The following is a 21,352-nucleotide window of genomic DNA, read 5'->3' on the forward strand; positions in this document are numbered from 1 at the left end:
GCTTGACAGAACCCCTCCATGCAGCTAGATAAGCAGGCGCCAGCACACGAAAGCACGTGGGCCCAGGGTCAGAGCTGCCTGTCCCCTCCGGCACCACCAACACCTTTACGGACCATGCTGGCCATGCAGAGCAGCAGACGGCCATGGCCACACAGGGTAGGACAGAGCAGCCAGCCGGCCTGGGCCAGACTTCACGCTCCAGGGGCCTGCTGCGTGTGCACGAGGAAGAACCCTGATCTTCTGTCACGAGCACAGACAAGATTGGGAGGCTGAGAGGGAAATGGCCAAAGACTGAGGACACCTGCAACACAGGCCTGCCCTGGGGCCCAGCAGAGGCCACTCCTGCGTGGACGGAAGGACTGGGCCCCAGAGCACAGACCCCACATCTTCTTACACACGAGCTGCCTCGGTCCCAGACAGTTTGGCCTACCGTTCTCCAGGGCAGAGAGCCACCAACAAACAAAATGAACCACTAATGCATCTCAGAGGACCTGGGAAAGAGAGAGAAGCAGCCGCCCCTGGAGCTGCTGGGAGAACAGACAAAACAGGGGCCCCCAGAGGTACCCTGGTACATGGAGGAAAGGCTCCCGGGAGCTGAGAGCCAGAGCTCCAGCCTCTGAAAGCAACTGGGAGCATGAAATGTGTGGTCACAGCCCCCCAGCTGGAAGGCCAGACAGCGACATGCAAAATTACACAGACACAGAAATCACAGAGAAAAGAGCGACTATAGGGTCGGACATTCACACACAAGAGACCCAAGAGGAAAAAACTAGATGGAAAAAAAAATTATGAGCTAATATTGAAAAACTCATCTTATTCGAAAAAATCTTGAGGCTGTGCTTTGAAAGAGCTCACCAAATTCCAGGAATGATTCCTGACAATCAGAAAAAGTCCAAATTCCAAAACTACAGGAGAAACTCATAAACCTTCAGTAGCAAACATATTTTAAAAACCAATAAATCCCGACTGCCACAGAAAGAACGTCCGACAAAGCCCAGCACCTTTCCCCGAGGACGGCCGTCAGCCAGCGAGGCCGGAGCGGACCCACGGGACCCGGATAAGGGAGGTCGCTGTCCTCGCCACAAGTGATGTTCAGGGCAGGGAGGCAGGAGTGGGGCGAGAGACACAGAGGTCGGAGAGGAAGGAATAAATCACGCTCTCTGCAGAGAACACAACGGTCTAGGACCTCCTCAGGACTCTGCCCCAAAACCTAGAGCTAAAGGGGGCTCTGCAGGGTCGACACATAAAAATGACCACATTTCTCTACCCTGACGACAAACAAGCGAATGTAGAAATTCAGACGCCAACGTCTCTTTCTAATGGCTTCCAAGCCAAGGGCACGTCAGCGTGAACATGACCGCATGTATGTGACCAGGGACCCCGGAGGTCACAGGATGCTGACAAGACGCCCAACAGCAGCTGAGTGTGTGGGGTCCACGCTCCTCAGCACACGTTTCTCAGGCACTGCTGTGAGGCCCTCTTCCGAGCGGGGTGCTTGAGGCACGAAGGCCAGGCCCTCCCACGGCAGGCGTGTGCAAACTGGTGGGGGCCGGGAGCAGGGCAGCCCCATGCAGGCCGAGGGGGGCGCCTCCTCGTGAGCTGGCGGCACTCAGAGGCCAGGGCATCGCGGGGAAGCTGCAGGGGAGAGAGTGCGCGAGGCTCTGCAGGGGTGGGGGGCGATGCCGCCGCACCCGCGCCACGGGGCCCACACGGAGCCCATAGATGAATGACCTCCAGGTGGGGCGGCGTCCTGGGAGCCACTCCGACGGACAAGCACCCCAGGTTCCAGACACAGCAAGCCGCCTGCGCCCGGGGGCCGGCAAGCCCAAGTGCAGCCCAGCAAGGAGGCATCAGGAGCCATCTCCCTGCAAACACATTTTGTTCTGATGCACCGTCCGTACGCTGCCTTCGCCGCAGACAGCTGCAGACCCCGACGTGCCCTCCAGGAAAGGCCGGCCGAAGGAATGGCGATCCCCAGGAGAGCCGGGGGTGCCTGGCACGGCTCTGCAGTCCACCGCGTGGCAACCCGAGGCAGCACCACCAGGCATGGGGCAAATCAGAATCACGTTCCGCACAAGGAGGCGTGAGTAACGCCGTTGTGAAGTAAGCAGACACCTGTCGACAAGACAAGCGCCCGGCGACCTTCCAACATCAAGACGGGGAAAGTCAAGGACAGGCTTCAGAATGTTCCAGACAGAGATGAAGGACATGAGACAATGGGCTCCAGCGTGTGGTCCTGACCAGGCCTCAGGTGACATGTGAACAAGCTGGGTGTGAGGGGTCCACCCTGTATGTGTCCCCCCTCTGCTGGGGGGAGGCGTCCTTCCTGGCAGGAAGCCAAGCGCTCCAGGTGGCAGACGCAACGCTGGGCACAAAGTCCAGTTCTCCGCACCGTCCTTTCCACTCTTCTCTAAGCTTGAGAAAGAAAAATGGGCGGAAAGACGAGCGGGGGCTCACATTTCACAACAGATCGAAACACTGAGAGGCTCCAGCAGAAGTCAAGAGGCCGAGGGTGCTAAGTGTTGGGACGCCGTGGACCCCGTGGCTGGGCTCTGAGCGCTGCAGCCACGTGACAGACGGTCACGCTCCGCGGCAAGGACTGCACCCAACTCGCTCCTGAGATACCATGGGGTGTGGCAGTGTCACCCCCGAGACCAAAGGCTGGGGACAGTCTGTCTCTGTGGGCCGAGCTGTGCGGCAAGCCTAACGCAGGCACCCCAGGCTGCAGAGACAGATGTGGCGGGGTGGGAATGAGCCCCCACAGGCAGGCCGACGGCCTTCAGCTCAACAGGGAAAACACCACGTGCTCCACAGTGGGCACTTGACTCGTGATCTCCCGTGAGCCTCGGGTCCTGCTTTCTATAGAAACCAATATGAGACAGATCATGGTCTAAATACAAAAGAAAAACCATAAGCTGCTAGAAGAAAAAGTGAGAGAACAGCTTCTCCTCTGGGGAAAAAGGAAAAAAAATAACTATAAAACAAAAAAATACATTGGGAGTTCAACAAAATTTAGAACTTCAGTTCATCGAAAGCCATCACTACATGTGAAGGTGAGTCACAGATGGGAGAGGACATTCACGGACTGACAGCGGACCCGCAGCCCAAACACAGAACCTCCATGGCTCACTGACACAAGACGAACAGCCCGATTAAAGAAAAACAGGCAAAAGACTTGAACAGACACATCACAAAAGAAACGAACGGCCATTAAACCCGTGAGAAGCGCTCGACAGCACCAGGCCCCAGAGAAACGCAAACCAAAGCTGCAACGAGACACACTCCACACCTGCGGGATGGTTAAGACGGGGACCAAAGCGTCCGCATCGGCGAGGTGGCCCCCCCCACCGCTGCGTGCTGAGCAACCTCAGGGTTCGGCAGGTTCATTTTCAGCGAGGCACACCTTTCCCCTGTGACCAGTCAACTCCACCCCTCGGTGTCTCCCGAAGAGAAATGGAAATACACATCCACAAAAAGACGGGCGTAAGAGTGTCAGTAAAATAACCTGGACAGGAAACGGCCCCAGCGTCAGTAACCCTAACCCTAACCGCGGGGAAAGAGGCTGCGGCCAAGGGTGTCCTGTGCGGCTCCCCCTGCGGATCTGGGTCCCGCAGAAGCACAGCGGACGTTCTGAGGGACGGAAATGCTCTGTGTCTCAGCAGGGGCGTTAGGTGTGCGGGTGGACGCAGCTGTCAAAACTCATCAAATTTTCACTTTGTGTGTAATTTTCACACTGAAATCTTGCATTTCACTGTATATAAAGTTAACTCCATTTAGAAAAAACTGATCTATAAAGATATATAATATGGATGGATCTTAATAACACACGTTTTAAAATATTACATGACCTGATACTCTTTGCATAAAGATAAAAACACTGAAGTTTTTAGGTGATGTTTTCAGCTCTGTGCAAATACCAGAGTTTAGGATTAGGACACAGTGTGTGGCAGGTGGCAGGGATGCAGGGGACGGTCAGCGGGCCGGCTGGCTCCAGTCCTGGATGGCAGGTTCATGGGCACGAACACCACACCTCCGTCAAGACTACAGGTACAGACCAAACAGAGGCTGTGGGACGCATGAGCAAGCGTCCTGAACCGAGGCTCGTGACCAACTCAGCTCTCTGCTCCCGAGACCCTGAGGTCTACGTTTGAAAAGAAGATGAAGACATCAGGCTAGGGGCTGGGATAGTGACAATACCTGAGTCACTATATTCAGGACTTAGGGACACCCGTGCAGTCCCTAGAAGAGAAGGTATCTTAACCTTCACGGGAGAAAGTAAACGGAAAGGCTGAAAAGGAATGAGCGAGCATAGAAATGGACCAAACCCAGAGAGATCAGAAACTTAACAAAACAAAGGTGCACGGCAGCGGTCAGACCAGGGCGCAGCCACAGCTGAGGGCAGCACAGGGTGGGGCCTGTCTCTGTCCTTTCCTGAGGACGCCAACCACCTCCTGGAAGACGGGGCATCCTCCAGGGGGGTCCCCTTGGCCCTCCCCGCGTGGGCCATGGGCCCAGGCTCCCTCCCGGTGGTCCCCTGCAGCCCGTTAGGTGCTGTGGCCGTCAGGACAGACAGCTCTGTGGTGGCTAATGGAGCTCCTGATGCAGACACCGGACGGCCAGGGTCCTAAGGGAAGTGGCTGCAGGCAGAGGTTCTCCACTATGGTGGCGATACCCCTTGGAAGGGTCGCCCTCAGGAAAGCAGGGACGGACGAAGCCCCGTTCTAAGCCCTCCTTTCCACACACGCCGTATCTGCTCACCTCAAGGGCCCGGAACTCAAGTCCCTGTCAGGGCACACACGGTAAGGGCCGCCTCCTTCAAAGGCCAGACTTCTGTTTGCTTATCTTCCTCCACCCTATGGCCTGGAGCCACCGGGTCCTAATGAACCAGATGTGCGCCCATCTGTGCGCCTGGCCCTCTCACAGGCAGCTGCGCCCATCAGCCACCAGGAAGGCGGACGGACGGTGCCACCCCTGCCCTGGTGCGTACAGCTAGGCAGTCATGCCAATCCCAGGCAAAACTCACCAAAATTCACCTCACGAATTTATTTTAAGTAAACTGCAAGAACAGGTCACATTTCTCGAGTCGGGGCAAGTTTTCCTTGGTCAGATTTTGGCGACACCGTGTTTCTCCCACGCCCAGAACGGAGACATGGTCATGCCCAGTGGGCAGCAGGGCTCTCGCGGCTCTGACCCCCAGCGCACCCCCGTCCCCACGGTTTCCAGGACTAACCAGGCGTCTGACCTGCTCCTTCTCTTCCTGCCCACCACTGAAGGACCCGGTTGTCCATGCTGCCCTCCGCCGGCTTCATCAGGAGCCTTCCTGGTCTGCGGTTCTTGCCATTCTGAACTGGCTCTGCTGGGTCCAACTTGGCCTTCCTCCGTTTTCTTTCCTGGCCTCCAGCAAACACAGAGAAAGCCCTGGAGGGTACCAGACAGGAGAAGGTGTCTTCAGCCCTCCTCTCTCCTTCGCCTGCGTCCTGCTGGTGGAGCTTCCTGAGTACGGTGTTCCAGAAAGAACAGCCTCAAAGGAGAAGCAGAAAATCACCTCCTGCCTTCACCCAAAGGCTGTGAGAAGCACACTTTGCTGTCTTTGGTGGAAAACTGTCTTTGTTTAGGAAAGTGCTGGATGGACCATCTGAGAGTGAGAACAGGCCCCAGCTGGGTCTGCAAGGAGATGAGGGAACGAGAGGGAGTTTTGTCTAAGAAATGAGGCAGAAGAAGAAACAGGAGCTGCTGAAGCAGCAGGACGGAGAGACACGGTCGCCCCAGTGTCTGTCTCCAAGACCAGGGCTGCCTGAGAAGCAATTTTTCGCTGCCTGCTCGCACAGAAACACAATCTCCCCAAACCTGCCCGTGGACCCAGACCCCACACAGAAGTTCCTGCACCCATACGCGATAACAAGCAGGTTCGTAGGAGAATCAATTCAGCAAAAACTCTGAACCACGGCTGACCTCGCGAAGGCCGAGAGCAGCCACCCAAAGTGCCCAGAGTTGTGGCGCCTTGCAGCCCAGACCCAGACGGGCCCGAGGGAGACTGCGCACGCGCAGACGTGCCTACATTCCGTTTTAAAGTGAGTGAAGAGAAACCCACGGCTGAGCACACACTCTCTATGCAGTCATGCCTTTTCCACCTGTGCCAACCCTCTGCCACGGGACTGAAGATGCTTCAGAAACGCCGCGGTGATCCCACATCCTGACGGGACACACGTCGTTTCCAGAGTTTCTGTGAGCCCTACAGGTGACGTCGAGGAGCTGAGGGCATGAGCATTTAATAAGCTTGTTTTTTTTTTTAAAGATTTTATTTATTTATTTGACAGGTCACAAGTAGGCGGCGGGCAGGCTCCCCGCCCAGCAGAGAGCCTGACGCGGGCCCGATCCCAGCACCCGGGGACCATGACCCGAGCTGAAGGCAGAGGCTTAACCCACTGAGCCACCCAGGCGCCCGCATTTCATACGTTCTCGATACTAAATGCATAATGATACCGCCAACACCCCCAATTCCCACCCTGCAACTACGGAGTAACTGCACTTTCGAAAACCCTGTGAGCACAGATTTTTAAAAACTTGGGTTTTCTTACTAACATACCTTATGTTTCCTTGGTCACAAGTGACTGAAAGATATGTTAAAACCCACCAGCAGTCAGCTGTCCTGGGCCCCCCACTCCTGTCCCTCCGTCCTTCCCGACAGACCCACCACTGACCCTTCTCTGGGCTTTCTCATCGCTCGCCTGCACTATTTCCTCTAAAGCTGTTCATCCTCTAAGTGTCTAAGTGATTCTGCTGTGCAATTCTGCATTTTCATAGAATCCTAGTTACTAAAAATGAACTCATTAAGTGCTATGGCAATTTGACAGCAAGAGCCCAGGAACTTTAAAGTCTGATCATTAAATATCAGAACCATGATTTTCAGGAACTAAAATGTCAGGTCATTTATCTATTCAACCACTACACACACACACACACACACACACACACACACACCCCAAAAAAACAAAGAGTTACTTACCGAATCCAAAAAGCAAAGGTAAGATCCTGAGCTCTGTGCTATGGCTTGATTTTTAGAATATCCAACTGTTTGAAAAAAGGAAGAGAAAAGTTCTTTTATAATTCGATTTTCAGTGGCTTTCTCTTCCCCAGGATCTAGGGTAATGGCACCACAAGGGAGCAAAGAAAGCAGTACATGACCAGGTGAGAAGAGGTCAGCTTTAGACGGAATGAACGCAAAGCCAACAGAAAACACTGCTCTGTCTTTAGGGGCTGGGACACCGAGAGCCCCTGGGACCAGCGTACAGATCAGGGACTGTTCCCTGGAGAAGAACAGAGTCTGCAACCATTTACCGAGTATAACACGAAGCTAAGCCGCGGGGAACATTCAGGAAGAAAAAACGCGAAGCGTCCCTGGTGGAAGTGCCGGAGCAGATGCTGGTGGGAATGCTGACGAGAGTCAAGACACGGTGACCGGGGGAGGGGAACCTGTGTGTGTGACCGGTTGGTACAAGCTCGCTGACCTGGACACCGCGAGCAGTTATCGGAACGCATCTCCCAGGGGCAGCTGCGGTCAGTGCAGCGCTCACCACGTGTGAACACACACACACTGGGACCCCGCGGCTCCCTTGCTAGGAGCAGGTCCCCCGAACACCCCTGCACGCTCCCCAAGCCATGACGGCCCCTGACGTAGGATGGGAAAGCTGAGGATATACTGTGATGAGGGTGAGCAGTCCCGGTTTGCACACGCATGTGGATGATGCCCACACAGCGTTCAAGGTCACATGGCAGCCAGCTCACCTGGTATCAGGTGGTTCCCTCAGGATGTGGGCAGGGCTGGAAGGGACACGGTCGGCTTTTCATCACGGCGCTGGGGACGCGCTCCGTTCGAGAAGATTAACCGAACCGGCATTTATGATCAGTGCTTTTCTGGATGTGTGTTATGTTTCAAGAACACTTTGCCTTCAGAGAGATTACAACTGAGTTGAAAAAAGTTAAGTGACGACCTCTGGCAATCTCTCCTTCTTGGAGAGAAGAGAGTAGCCTGCGTTGTGTTTTCACTTCAGTGCCAAACAAAAGGTGCCAGGAGAAGTATCAGGAGGCTTATGACGACAAGGGGGCGAGAGGGGGTCTGGGGCTGCTCGAGCCTGAGAGAGAGCAGAGGCCCAGTGGTGTGGGGAGCAGCAGGCCGTGGTGGGTAGGGGGGCAGGCCAGCCCCATCCGCTACCTGGTGAGGAGCGGCCGTGGGAATTCACGCCAAGCCAGCTGTGGCCAGAGGCCGGTTCCAGGCGGTACTCAGAGGGGCTGAGGGGACGGCAGGAGCACGAGGTACATCCCCCCAACACCTGCACTGAGTTAACCAGCCAGTCACGGACATGGGGCCACGGAGAAAAGCCACACAAAGTAAAACAGATGTGCGCAGACATCAAACAAGAAATCCCCCTCGCACACCAGCTGGGGGGCCCGAAGCACGTCTCACTGGTGCTGCCGCCTTAGGCTGCACCGGAGCACGCCTGTTTTTCACGCCGAGGACATGCCCGTCTGCGGCTCCAGTCGGCGGCTTGGAGCCAACTCCAGCACCACTGCCAGGCCCGCTGGGCCAGAGAAGCCATGCTCAGGTGGCCCAGGCTGTGACCCAGGCCAGTGCCCTTGTCCAGGCTGTTTTCCCACCAGGTAGCAGCATTAACCCTAGCGCTCAGCCCACCCGAATCAGCGAGCACGGTGGCCCCAGGCCCCCCAGAAGCACAGATGTAACAGGCAGGGGCAGGGCCCAGAGATGGACTGAAGCACTGTCCCCACCGCTAGGCACGGCAGGCCCGGGCGAAGGTCTCACAGGCTCCAAACCGAAGACACATGAAGATGAAATGGGAAGAGACGGCCCATGGTCACATTTAAATGACCAGGAGTTCTGTTTCAAGAGCTGCTCCGTGCGGTCCGATTTCAGAAGGGGAAAAATTGAACCAGAATTTGGATAATGAAGGAAAACGTGTCTCACGAAGGAAGCTGGAATTTCCTCACAATGAGCCTATGTTTGGCAAGGACAAGGAATTTGCTTTAATATTACTGCCTTGAAGAAAGTCAGAGGTTTGTGCCAGGGCCTGACGTCCAGGGAGGCTGTCCCTTTGTGACGGAGCTGGTTGTCATGGTCGCAGCAAGAAAAACTCACGCTTGGAGAGAAGAGGGCGGCCTGCGCTGTTTTCACTCCAGCAAGCGGCCGCATTTGAAAGAAATGCTTTGCTCTGTTATGACGTGAGATAATAAGAAATGAATCTTAATCCAATTTAAATAACTCAGCACTCCTGAGAGAGGAAACGTGTGGATTTATGTATCTAAGAGTTCACATGACTTTTTCTACTTCAGAAAATATCATTTCAGGAAAACACACTCTTTCGGATGTCATTGAGTTCACTCCGTTCTGTGACTGTGGCACAAGGCCCCCTTCGAAACAACAGGGTGACGGCCTCATTCCTTCACGCGACAACTGATTTTCTTGTCATTGACAACACACGTGTGAACGTGATAGGACTCAAGTTATATCTAATCTATAAAAAATATTTTACGAGAAACAAAACTTGTGTTTAAAGTGCAGATTAATCAACCAAAGACACACCGTCACCAAAATGCCCTCGACTTCCTTTATGAACTACAGGAGATACAAAACATCTTAAAATTAAAGAATATTTTGGGGCGCCTGGGTGGCTCAGTGGGTTAAAGCCTCTGCCTTCGGCTCGGGTCATGATCCCAGGGTCCTGGGATCGAGCCCCTCATCGGGCTCTCTGCTCGGTGGGGAGCCTGCTTCCTCCTCTCTCTCTGCCTGACTCTCTGCCTACTTGTGATCTCTGTCAAATAAATAAATAAAACCTTTAAAAAAATTAAAGAATATTTTAAAATGACCTTCAAACCAGCTTCAGAAACCACAATTTGTTTACACATCTCAGAAGCAAGTTGAAATAGATGTTCAACAATAACTGATTTCTTTCAAGTTTTCTATTTCAAACAATGAAAACAAGAAATAATTTGGGAAAAAGCAGAACATGAGACCACGGGGAAGATCAGGATGCCCAGAGTGGGGCAGCTACCCAGCAGCTCCAGTGCTACGTCTTCTCAGCACTGGGCACAGGCACCTGCTGCCCACAAAGGAAACTGAGGCACAGGGAGGTGGAGGGTGGGGCCCGCCGCAGCTTGGCCCCCTGCCGCCCAGTCCTCTGCCCTGGGAGGCAAGGCCACTGAGAGGCAATGCCAAAGAGTGTGGTCTTTTAATATAAACTTAGAAAAAGCTTTCTTTTAAATGACCAATTTTAACAACTATTTCTGGTTTTAAATTTTTTCTAAAATGTGTTTACACTTTCCTGCTCTCCTAAGTAGGACACAGGGTACTGTTTGTGAGGGATGTGATGTGGGGTCAGGGGCACGCTCTGGGAGAGAAGCGTCTGCTTCATCCTGTGAGCTCAGCCACTTAACTCACCGCCACCAGCGTCCACCTTCTCCTCCGCCCAGGGACATGGAGACAGAGACTGAGTGCTGGTGGGAAGTGGCGGAAGGTGAAGGCACGGGCGCCGGGAGGACGGGCGCCGGGAGGATAGGCACCTGAGCCGCCCTCATGGGGCAGCACGCTGCTCTGTGGAGAGCCCATGTGCAGGGAGAGCCAGTGTACGGGGAGGTTAGCCCTGTCTGAGCGCGGGCCCCAAGAGCTCAGGAGGAGACAACTGGGCTCAGATGCCCTCTGTGTACTCTGAGTAAACCAGCGAGTCCCCACAGGGCCAGGCGCAAACTCTGTGAGGTCATGCTTAGGGCATCCTCGTGAGAATCAGAAGTGAGGCCAGCGGATCCACCTGACCATCAAAACCAGACAAGAGCAGAGAGTGGAAACAGGATGAAGGGACTTTGAGGGCAAGAAGCATCTGGGAAAAGTGGACGTCTCTTCTGTCTCACACGTCCCTGGAGAACCTTGCCGAAGCATAAATTATACGCCCACCAAAGAGGAAAGCCAACACCAGTCTGAACAGGACTCGAGCAGAGCCCATACAGCCCTGGAGAGAGCAGGGGACCCCAAAGGGTCCCAAATCTGCAGCCTGCCCACCCTGAAGTATGAGGAGAGCTACAAGACTCCCTGAGGACCCAGCCCATGAAGGAGGGGGGCTGATGCTGCAGCTCTCCTGAGCTTCTTTCAAAGCTCTGCTTCTCAACCGTGGATACGCCCAGCATTTCTCGGGAAGCATCCCCCACCCCAGGGAACAGGCTGCTCCTGGACCGACTACTCAAGCACATCTGGGCTAGGACTTGGGGTCAGGCATCAGGGCTCCCAAAGCTGCACAGGCACTTCTGACAAGCAACCAAAGTTGAGGCCGACCCTTTAAAGGAGGACAGACTCCTCTCACCTGTAGGGGCCTATCCACCAGCTCCAGCGTCATCATCTGGCCTCCCTCCTCCTTCAACCCAGCAGCGAACGTAGGCATGCTAATTTCAAGTCTTACACAAAAACTCTGAAGTGAACCTAAAGGAAGCCCAATATATTATAGCCGAAGCTAAGAGTACAAAGTTAATCATTCAGTATAAAAACTGAGGGTGCGTGAAAACCGACTACGACTTGACGCAGCATTATCAAATTTCAAAACCCAAAACATAAAGAGAAAAACCTTAAACACTTCCAGAAAGGAAACCTTTAAAGGGACTGAAAGAAGATTTCTTATCAAAACCAGAGGACACCAGAAGATAATGAGGCAAGCCTTCAAAATTCTAAGGGAAATGATTCTGAACCTAGAATTCTGTATCTAGCCAAACTGTCAACTGAGCCTAAATACAAAATGAAGACCTTTCAGACACGTAAAAACCCCAAATATAATTACCATCTACATACCAGATATGGAAAACATACTTTAAGGAGGACTCCAGCAACACAAAAAAGGAACATACAAAATGGAAAATAAATAAAAGAAAAAGAGAAGGGGAAAAACCCAAACAACGGCAGGTGTGTAGAAAGTGAAAGAGTAACGCAGGAGGTCTTTCAAGGCCGCACAGATCCTGACCCTTGGGACGCCCCAGGCACAGCACAGAGCTGGCAGGAGACGGTGGCAGTTCCTGGAGCCGGACCCCCCCCCCCGCCCCCGACAGGACCCGGTGAGCAGCGACTGCCAGAATCAACTTCTCAGGAAAGCACCTAAAACAAGTTATAGCACAGCGGAGACTATGCATCCCAACAGTGTGACTCCCTTTGACCAAACAGAAGCCCTGCCAGGGGGAGGAGAAGTGTGTGCGCAACACTTCGTGGCTGAACATTTCCTTGTCCACGTGCGTGCTGGCCAGCACTGCATGAGGTAAGTCAACTAAGAACCAAATGACACTGTTGCTTCTAGGGTGTGGGGCTTCTGTGTCTCACTGTGGACCCTTCTGTGTGCCAGAATTTCTTTTTATCGCACACTATTATTTTAAAAAATGTTACTACTCAAAGCAGACATCTGTGAGCATAAGCAAATGTGTCGTTTCTGTCACGTACACAGGCCACAAGGCTAGTTTATACGACAGGTGGAGACAAAGGAGATGAAGGGTGCTGAGCGGCTACACAACCGCGGCTTACAAAAGTGCTCCATCGGCAGCCCAAGGCCTCCTGCTCTCATCCCTGAGCCACACATCAAACAAGCACCCAAAAGCTACAGATCAATTTTCCATATGTCCAGAGATTAAAAAATCCTAAGGAAATTGAATAATTTTATCGTATAAAAATGTATCATGGCATTGCTGATAGTTCTAACACTATGATAAACATGTGAGGAGAAAAGAAGTATTCGCCTTAACAGATACCTAAGAGACATTTAAGAAAATTCCACACTGATCCCTCATTTTCTGAAGGCTTACTAAGTCAGGAACCACAAGTTAACTCAAGACAGGTATCTGTCAGAAAGCAACGGTAAAGACACTTAACACAGGAACATTCCCTCTATGTCAGGAACAACTCAAGGATTCAGTAATAGGATTCCATATTGTTCTTCTAGACTTTTTATCCCAATTTAAAAAAATAGGATAAGTATAAACAAGAAAAAAGGAACAAAACAATAATATCTACTCAGGGTTAGACAGCTTAAATACAAAATCAGAGATAATGTAAGAAACTGAGCTGGAAAAGACAGTGCACACAAACCGGCAGTCCACCCCACCTACCTCATCCCAGCACTAGAAGTGCCTTCGAAACAGAAGAGAGTCATAAGACTCGGAACACCTCATTTAAAACCACGGGCTCCTCTACAGGAGACAGAAGGAGGCTGTACCCTGGCAACCCAAACAGCACAGTCCAGGGACTCACTTGGGAAGAACTGTGGGGTTCTGTCCTTCTCTCTAGCCACCACTGTGAGGTGAGCTGACTGCCCAACCCTCCCTCCATTCCTATGAAGCAAAAGAACATCACATTCAAGAGGCACCATTGGCGGGGAGGGGCTGCTCCCACAATGCAGAAGCCCGGCTGTCTTGGGCCTTCCCTTCTCTTCTCCCCAGCCACTCTGAAGAGGGAAGGGACTACAGGAACAAAGGAAGATGGAAAGGTGGGAAGAAGGGAGCAAGGAGAGCAAGAGAGAGAGCAGGGGGACAGAAGCCACGCAGGAAGGTGACCTGAGGGACAAGCTCCCCTGTCCGGGAGGGGAGCTGGGGGCAGCAGACGGGACTAAGGAAAGGCTGTGTGTCTAGTGAGGGCATTTCTTCAATGCACTGTCCACCAGCCCACACGTGCCAGATGCAGACACACTAATGCCAAAGGAACGCATCACACCCCAGAAATGTGCAAGGTCCTTCGGGCAGAAAGAAAATGACAGCAAAGGAAAATCTGGATCTAGACAAGTAAGTGACGAGCACTGGAAACAGCAGCCACATGGGTGTTCGCGTGATTCTCCTCCTTACTGCATCCGTCTCTCTAGAGTTAACGCTGGGCTCCTGGGGGGTTCTCAACACAGGACAAGAGCAGCGTCGAGAGTGCAGGGGAGAAACACTGTCGTAGGACCCTCACACGACACGCAATGATACAGGCAGGCATTTGGAAGGCTGAGACCCCTGAAATAGCAAAACGGAGAATTCTAGCGACTAAGTCAATAGGGATAAAACAGAGCCATCGAGGATCTTGACTGGAGTTAGGCTTCAGGAATGACAGTTCACAGAGTCCCCCAGTTTGCCTGAACTGTCCAGACAGAAGCTGGTGGATATCATAAAAAAACAACCACCACTTCCAAGGATATACAGCAATTGAAGAAATATTCACTGAAGAAAAAGACTAAATCTCGGGAAGAACAGTGAGAGTCTGTGGTACTTGATCCGAGACCTGCTGCATCCCTACCCCTCCCCATGGTGTGGGTACCGCACTCTCCTGGGGGCCACAGGACATCAGCACTTCTCATTCTGCTGGCAAGCACCTGGTGCTGAGGCTGAGGTCCAGGCATGCGAGACTGAAAAGCAGGGCCCCCTTCTACCCAGCCCCCGTGTTGGCACAGGAGTGTTGTCTACCCCTGGTGCGGTATCACCAAGAAGGGATTCCTGCCCACTCCCCACGCGCTTTGCGATAGGGTGTGGGGAAGTCTATGGGTTATGGCACTCAAGCTCTGGTGGGAGGCAGCTGCTAGAGGGGATGGGAAACGTGGCTGAACTGGCTTCTCAGTGTGGTCAAGGCCACGGGGCAATGGGGTAACACAGTCAAAGCACTTGAACAGAAGAGCTGTTAACAAAGAATCCTATATCCAGAAAAGTTATTTTTCAAAAATAAGAAGAAATGAAGACATTCCCAGATAAACAAAAACTGAGAGAATTTCTAGCTCATCTGCCTTACAAAAAATACAAAAGGAAGGGGCGCCTGGGTGGCTCAGTGGGTTAATGCCTCTGCCTTCAGCTCAAGTCATGATCTCAGGGTCCTGGGATTGAGCCCCGCATCGGGCTCCCTACGCAGAGGGGAGCCTGCTTACTCCTCTCTCTCTCTCTCTCTGCCTGCTTGTGATCTCTCTCTGTCAAATTAAAAAAAAAAAAAACAACCCACAAAAGGAAGTTCTCTGGTCTAAAAAGATTGACCCCAAGGAATTCCAAGGAGTACTTCAAATCCATTATGAAAACAAAAACAAAAACAAAACAACAAAAGTAATTAGTAATTATAAAAGAATATAAATACACCTTTCTCCTTCCCTCTTTTAACTGATTTAAAAACGAACTGTATAAAACAATATGTAGGTAATGTATGGTTAGTTCTGTAACATACAGAAATTCTTTATCTGGCAAAATAATCCTTCAAAAATGAAGCAGAAATGAAAACATGCCCAGAAAAACAAGTGCTGAGGGGCTCTCCCCTAGCAGGCCCGCCCTTACGAGAGACGCTAACGGAGCTCTGCCGGCTACAACCAAGCTGCACTGGACGAGAACCTGAAACCACACCAAGGAGTAACAGACGATAATAAACTTTACTACATGGTTAATATAAAAGCCAGTGTTTTTCTCTTTTCTACCTTGAATTTTCCTATCTGACTTAAGAGACAAATACATTGAGCAATGATTATAAATCTACCCCAATGGGCACATGATATCCCCGTGAACCGTGACAACTTGAAGCGGGAGGTACAGAACTGTGGGGGACAGAGCCCTGGACAGTACTGAAGCTAAATCGGTGTTAATTCAAACTAGGTTGTTGTAAACTTAATATATTAACTGTCATCTCCACAGGAAGCACTAAGAACATAACTTACAAATACAAGCAATAGGAAACTAGAGGGGAATCAAAATGGCACGCTACTAGAAATAATCAACCGAGCACAAAAGGAAGCAGTAATGGAGGGCTATGGAACAGAAAAACACATAAAATGTACAGATAAAAACAAGATGGTAAAAGGCCGCCTTTGTCACTAATTACTTTAAATGTAAATGGATTAAATACTCCAATTAAAAGGCAAAGATTGGGAGAATGGATTTTAAAAACACATGATCCATTTAAATACTGTCTGTAAGAGATTCACTTTAGATCCAAACCAGAGAGGAGTTAAAAGTAAAAGGATGGAGGGGCGCCTGGGTGGCTCAGTGGGTTAAGCCTCTGCCTTCGGCTCGGATCATGATCCCAGGGTCCTGGGATCGAGCCCCGCATCGGGCTCTCTGCTCGGCAGGGAGCCTGCTTCCTCCTCTCTCTCTCTGTCCGCCTCTCTGCCTACTTGTGATCTCTGTCTGTCAAATAAATAAAAATCTCAAAAAAAAGAAAGTGAAAGGATGGAAAAATATATTCCATTCAACTAGTGACCCAAAGAGTATGGGACTGGTTGGTCATTCTGATAGCAGGCAAAAATAAACCCTAAGTCAAAAGCTGTTACTAGAAACAAAGGACATTCTATATTGATAAAAGGGTCAGTCAAGAAGACATAACAATTATAAAACTACACACACCTAACAAAAGAGCCCCAAAGTATGTGAAGCAAAAACTGACAGAATGGAAGAGAGAAAAAGACAGTTTTGGGGAACCTGGGTGGCTCAGTGGTTAAGCGTCTGCCTTCGGCACAGGTCACAATCCCAGAGTCCTGGGATGGAGCCTTGTGTTGGGTTCCCTGCTCAGCAGGGAGTCTGCTTCTCTCTTTCTCTCCCCACCCCACTGTGCTCTTTCTCACTATCTCTCTTTCTCAAATGGATGAATTCTTTTTTTTAAAGCAGTTTTACCATAATAGTTGAAGACTTCAACACTCCACTTTCAATAATGGATGGACCATCTAGACAGAAGAGCAGTAAGGTAACAGAAAACTGAACATTATAAACCAGCAGACCTAATGGACACATACAGATGTTCCATGCAACAGTGGAATATCCTTAGACATATTTTTAGAATATGTTTAGATATTCTTAGAGATATAGTCCTAGACATAAGTGAAAAAGGAAGCACAACACACCAAAACTTACGGAATGCAAAAACAGCAATGCTCAGAGAGAAATTTATAGCTATGAATGCCTTCGTAAAAGAGATCTCAAATCACTAACCTAATTTTACATGCTAAGAAGCTAAAAAAGAAGAGCAAACTAAACACACAGCTAGCAAAGGAAGAAAATAATAAAGATCAGAAGAGAAATAAATGAAATAGTAAAAAAAAGGGGGGGGAGAGGGAGGGGAAAATCAATGAAACCAAATGTTGGTCCTTTGAAAAGATCAACAAAATTGGCAAAGCTTCACCAGACCAAGAAAAGAGAGAACTCAAAGTACTAAATCCAAAATGAAAGTGGGTACCTTACTAATGACCAACAGAAATTTAAAAGGATTCTAAGAAAATACTACAAACTGTATACCAACCAATTAAATAACCTACATGAAAGGGACAATTTGAAGAAATGCATAAACTACCAAATCTAAATCAAAAGGAAATATAAAATCTGAACATACCTATAACAAATAAGTAGACTGAATAATTCATCAAAATCCTCCAACAAAAGGACCACCAGGGTGGCTCAGTCAGTTAAGCATCTGCCTTTGATTCAGGTCATGATCCCAAGGTCCTGGGGATTTCTCAGTTTGAATTAACACTGCACTGGGCTACCCTGGGCTCCCTACTTGGTGGGGAGCCTACTTCTCCCTCTCCCTCTGCCTCTCCCCTGCTTGTGTTCCCTCTCTCGCTGTCTCTCTGTCAAATAAATAAAATAAATCTTTAGGAAAAACAAAAAACAAATTAAAAAAACCTTCCAACCAGATGGCTTCACTGATGAATTTTATCAAACATTTAGAGAAGAACATCAATCTTTCCCACTCTTCTAAAACAAAAACAAAACAGAAAAGGAGGAAACACTTAACTCATTCGGTGAGGCCAGCATAGCCAAAGACATGACAGGACCACAGGACTCTACAATTTGACAGGTAACTGTGTGGCACAGGAATAAAGCTGTTATATTAAATGTAACTAATGTGAACACCCAATTAAAAGGTGAAGATTGTCAGACTGGATTTGTTGTCTACAAGAGTCTGTGGGGAGGGGCTACCCTTTAAAGGAGGTACCCTTCAACAAATGGGTTAAAGTTTAAGGAGATAGAAAACATATATTATGTTAACACTTGTCAAAATAGAACCAGAGCAGTTAAATTAATATCAAACAATATAGATTTCAGAGGAAAGAAAATCAGCAAAATCAAGATGGTCACTTCATACTGATGAAAGGTCAATTCCTCCTAACAACCCTAAATGTTAACAGAGTTTCAAAATATTGTTAATCCAAACTGAGAAAACTACAGAGAGGAATAGGCAAAGGGACAGAGTTAAAGATTTCAATGCTTCCTTTCAATAACTGACAGGACAAGTCAACCCCAAATCAGCAACATGGTAGATTTAAACAAGACTGTCCTCGGCTTGGTCTGATTCACATTTATGGAAATCTCCATCCAACACCATCAGCTATGCAACGTCCCCAAGTGCACATGGGACATTTGCCAGGATAGGCCACACATTCAAGACAAAGTATGTTCTCTTAGTACAGAGGAGTTACATGAGAAATCAATACAGAAAATATCTGGAAAACCCCTCAAATATTTGGAAACTAAATAAAATACTTGTAAATAATCCATAAATAAGTCAAAAGAAAATTAGAAGGTGTCCTGAAACAGAATGAAAACGAAAAGAACATATCAATGTTCCTAAACTGACAGTAAGAGGGGAAAAGGGAAACTTGTATCAAGAAATGCCTATATTAGACAAGAAAAAAGGTCTCAAATCAATGACCTCAGCTTCCACCTTAAGAATGAGGAAAAGAACAGGGACGCCTGGCTGACTCGTCGGTTGAGCAACAAACTCTTAGTTTCAGCTCAGGTCCTGATCTCAGGGTCACTGGGTCTCTGCTTGAGATTCTCTCTTCCTCTGCCCTTACACCCCCCCCCCCGCTCTCGCCTCACCCCTCACTTGAATGTGCTCATGTGTGTGCTCTCCCTCTAAGATAAATAAATCAGTAAGATCTTAGAAAAAAAAAAAAGAATTAGGAAAAGAACAAATTAAACCCAAAGTAAGCAGAAGAAAGAAAATACAGATCAGAGTGGAAACAGAAAACAGACAAAATAGAAAAAATATATATATAGAAAATCACTAAAACCAAAAACTAGTTCTTAATAAGATTTTTAAAAAGTTGATCAAAAAGAAATCTAATGTCACAAGGAAATAATTTTAAGAAGTAGAGGTAATCAATAATATGATCAATCACACTAAAAATAAAACACCCAACAGCTTTAATAGGCTGAATAAGTGTAAAGTACGCACGGTGATCTCATACAAACCCTTAACAGAGAATAAGAAATTTAGGTGTTCCACCTTAATAAGTGATAAACTTTATTATTCAGGATACTCTTTACCAGGATTTGAAAACGAAATTATTACGAAAGTTAAGAAAAGAAAGCCTTATTTGGAGCAGAGTCAGGAGGCCGGCAGGGGGCGCGCTGTGGCCAGCCCTAGTTATCAATTACAGACCCAACAGGAAGAGAAGCACCTTGCAGGTGGGTAACACTTCACTAACCCAGTTCCTGGACCGAAGGTTTCCCACTGCCCCGGCAACAGCCCAGCCAATGAGAGACGGCCACCGTCCAGCCAATGAGAAGCCACTATACTACCAGCTCCCGGTTCCCTCCAATGGACTTTCTGTTTACAACAGGCCCCCGCCCACCCACCCTCCCCTATAAAAAGAGACTGAGGCGCTCAATGTCCGCCCCTGCCTGGGGTTCCGGCTGGGAGCCGTGCGGCCCGGACTGGGGACTCTGCTCACCCCCGAGCACCGCCTCTGTGCTGGTGGAAGAGCCCGCGGTGTTGTTTCGAAGGTTAATGGTGTGTAAGTCCACCGGCCACGAGAAGGTGTCCTCACCGTTGACTGCTAGCCCGCCCGGTCACTCACCTCCTCGGGGTGCAGGAGAGTCGTGCCCTCCGATGACCACGGGGATCCCCGCGTCTTCCAGCCGCCCCTTCCATCTCTCAATGATGGCCGCAGACTGATCCTGGAAGCACGAGGAGCTCGCTCGGAACAGCCCGGAGGGACGCACGCGAGGCCGCGTCCCCACCGGGAAGGCGGGCACTACCTGACTGGCGTCGTTGAAGACCGAGAGCTCCATGGAGCCTTGGAAGTCCTGCTGCAGGACGGACCGCAAGCACTCGTCCAGCCAGGGCTCGGCGTTGTGCACGGGGAGGATGATCGACTGCGAGCCAAAAGACACGGGTTAGCGCGCCCCGGGACCGTCAGGCCGTCGGCTCGGCGGTCGTGTCCCTCCCGGCCCCCGCGGGCTTCCCGAGGCCGAGGCCGGACTCACCTGAGAGCCCGCAGGGAGGCCGCAGGGAGAGAGGGCGCCCGTCCCCCGCCAGCTCGCAGTGGCCTGCGGCTCCCCGAGACTGAGCAGGCCAGGCCTCCCCGCACTGGTCTGTGGGGCACTTCGGAGAGACACCGGGAGTCCGAGAGGCGCCCGCTCCTTCCCGACCCCACAGCGCAGCCAGTGTTTGCCCATCACTGGTCGGCAGCATCGTCTTGGGGGACGAGCGTCCGCAGGTCTCCCTGCCCCGCCTGAGAATAACCTCCCGGTCGCTCTCTCGGCCGACGAGCCTTTTCGAGAAACAGCGACGTCAGAGACGCCGCACCTCAATCCTCCCGCAGGCTAGTGAAGAGCGGCGGGCGCGGGGACGATGCCGTGACCCCGACCCCTCGGCCCCTACGCCCTCCTCGCCCGGGGGTCTGCTGCGGGGGCCTCCCGCGGCCGCGACCAGACACACGCGTGGGAAGTGAGCGGGCCAAGCCGGGCAGCCCGACCGCCGGCAGCGGGCGGACGCGGGTCCTCGGACACCGACGCCAGGGCCACCAGCCCGGAGCCCGCGCCCGGCCGCGGTGCGCACGAGGCCACGCACGGACACGCGTGTGTGCAGCGTCCACGGGGAACGTGCGCAGGTCGCGGGGCACCGAGCCCGAAAGCGGTGTGGACAAGCTCGGACACCGGACGTGCAACTCAGTTAAGCCCTCGACTCCAGGCCTCCGACTCAGCTGCCCCTTCCCGGATTTGTGGGACCCGAAAAGCGGGCCCCTGCCGCACTCACGTGCGCATTTTTAAAGGAAACACTGTTTTTTAAAGGAAAAGGAGGGAGTGTTTCACTGTGCTCCAATCTGCCACGTAAAACACAACGTCAAGCCCCACGGTGGGCTTCATCGGCTTCCCGGGCTGCGGCCCCTTCGGGCGGAGACCCTACTGAGCAGGCCTTCGGGAAGGCTGACCCTCCGCGGGGAGGGGGCGGGGGCGGGAGGACGCGAGGGGAGAGAAGGGAAGGGGCGGGGAAGGGGGGGGGGGGGAGAGGAGAGGGAGGGGAGAGGAGAGAAGGGGCGGGGAGGGGAGAGGAGAGAAGGGGCGGGGAGGGGAGAGGAGAGAAGGGGCGGGGAGGGGAGAG

The 21,352-nt window shown here is 51.2% G+C and overlaps 1 protein-coding gene across 3 annotated transcripts in view; it reads right to left on the reverse strand.

Moving 5' to 3' along the window:
- Positions 1-20,967, reverse strand: part of LOC111160457 (UDP-GlcNAc:betaGal beta-1,3-N-acetylglucosaminyltransferase like 1) — a 76,253-nt gene extending 55,286 nt beyond the window's left edge. For 2 of the 3 annotated variants that reach the window (XM_022523600.1, XM_022523599.1), the window contains exons 1-4: positions 20,236-20,960; positions 20,008-20,124; positions 19,827-19,926; positions 7,007-7,071 (exon numbers count right to left, since the gene is read on the reverse strand). In XM_022523600.1, coding sequence (XP_022379308.1) covers positions 7,007-7,071; positions 19,827-19,926; positions 20,008-20,124; positions 20,236-20,427 — 474 coding nt within the window. In that variant the 5' untranslated portion in view covers positions 20,428-20,960. Of the gene's footprint in view, positions 1-7,006; positions 7,072-19,826; positions 19,927-20,007; positions 20,125-20,235 lie in introns of all 3 variants that reach the window. The other variant, XM_022523601.1, reaches the window with a different exon arrangement.
- Positions 20,968-21,352: the final 385 nt, after the last annotated feature.

This window comes from Enhydra lutris, unplaced genomic scaffold (genome assembly GCF_002288905.1).
Source record: "Enhydra lutris kenyoni isolate GAN:26980312 unplaced genomic scaffold, ASM228890v2 scaffoldscaffold75, whole genome shotgun sequence".
Lineage (NCBI taxonomy): Eukaryota > Metazoa > Chordata > Mammalia > Carnivora > Mustelidae > Enhydra > Enhydra lutris.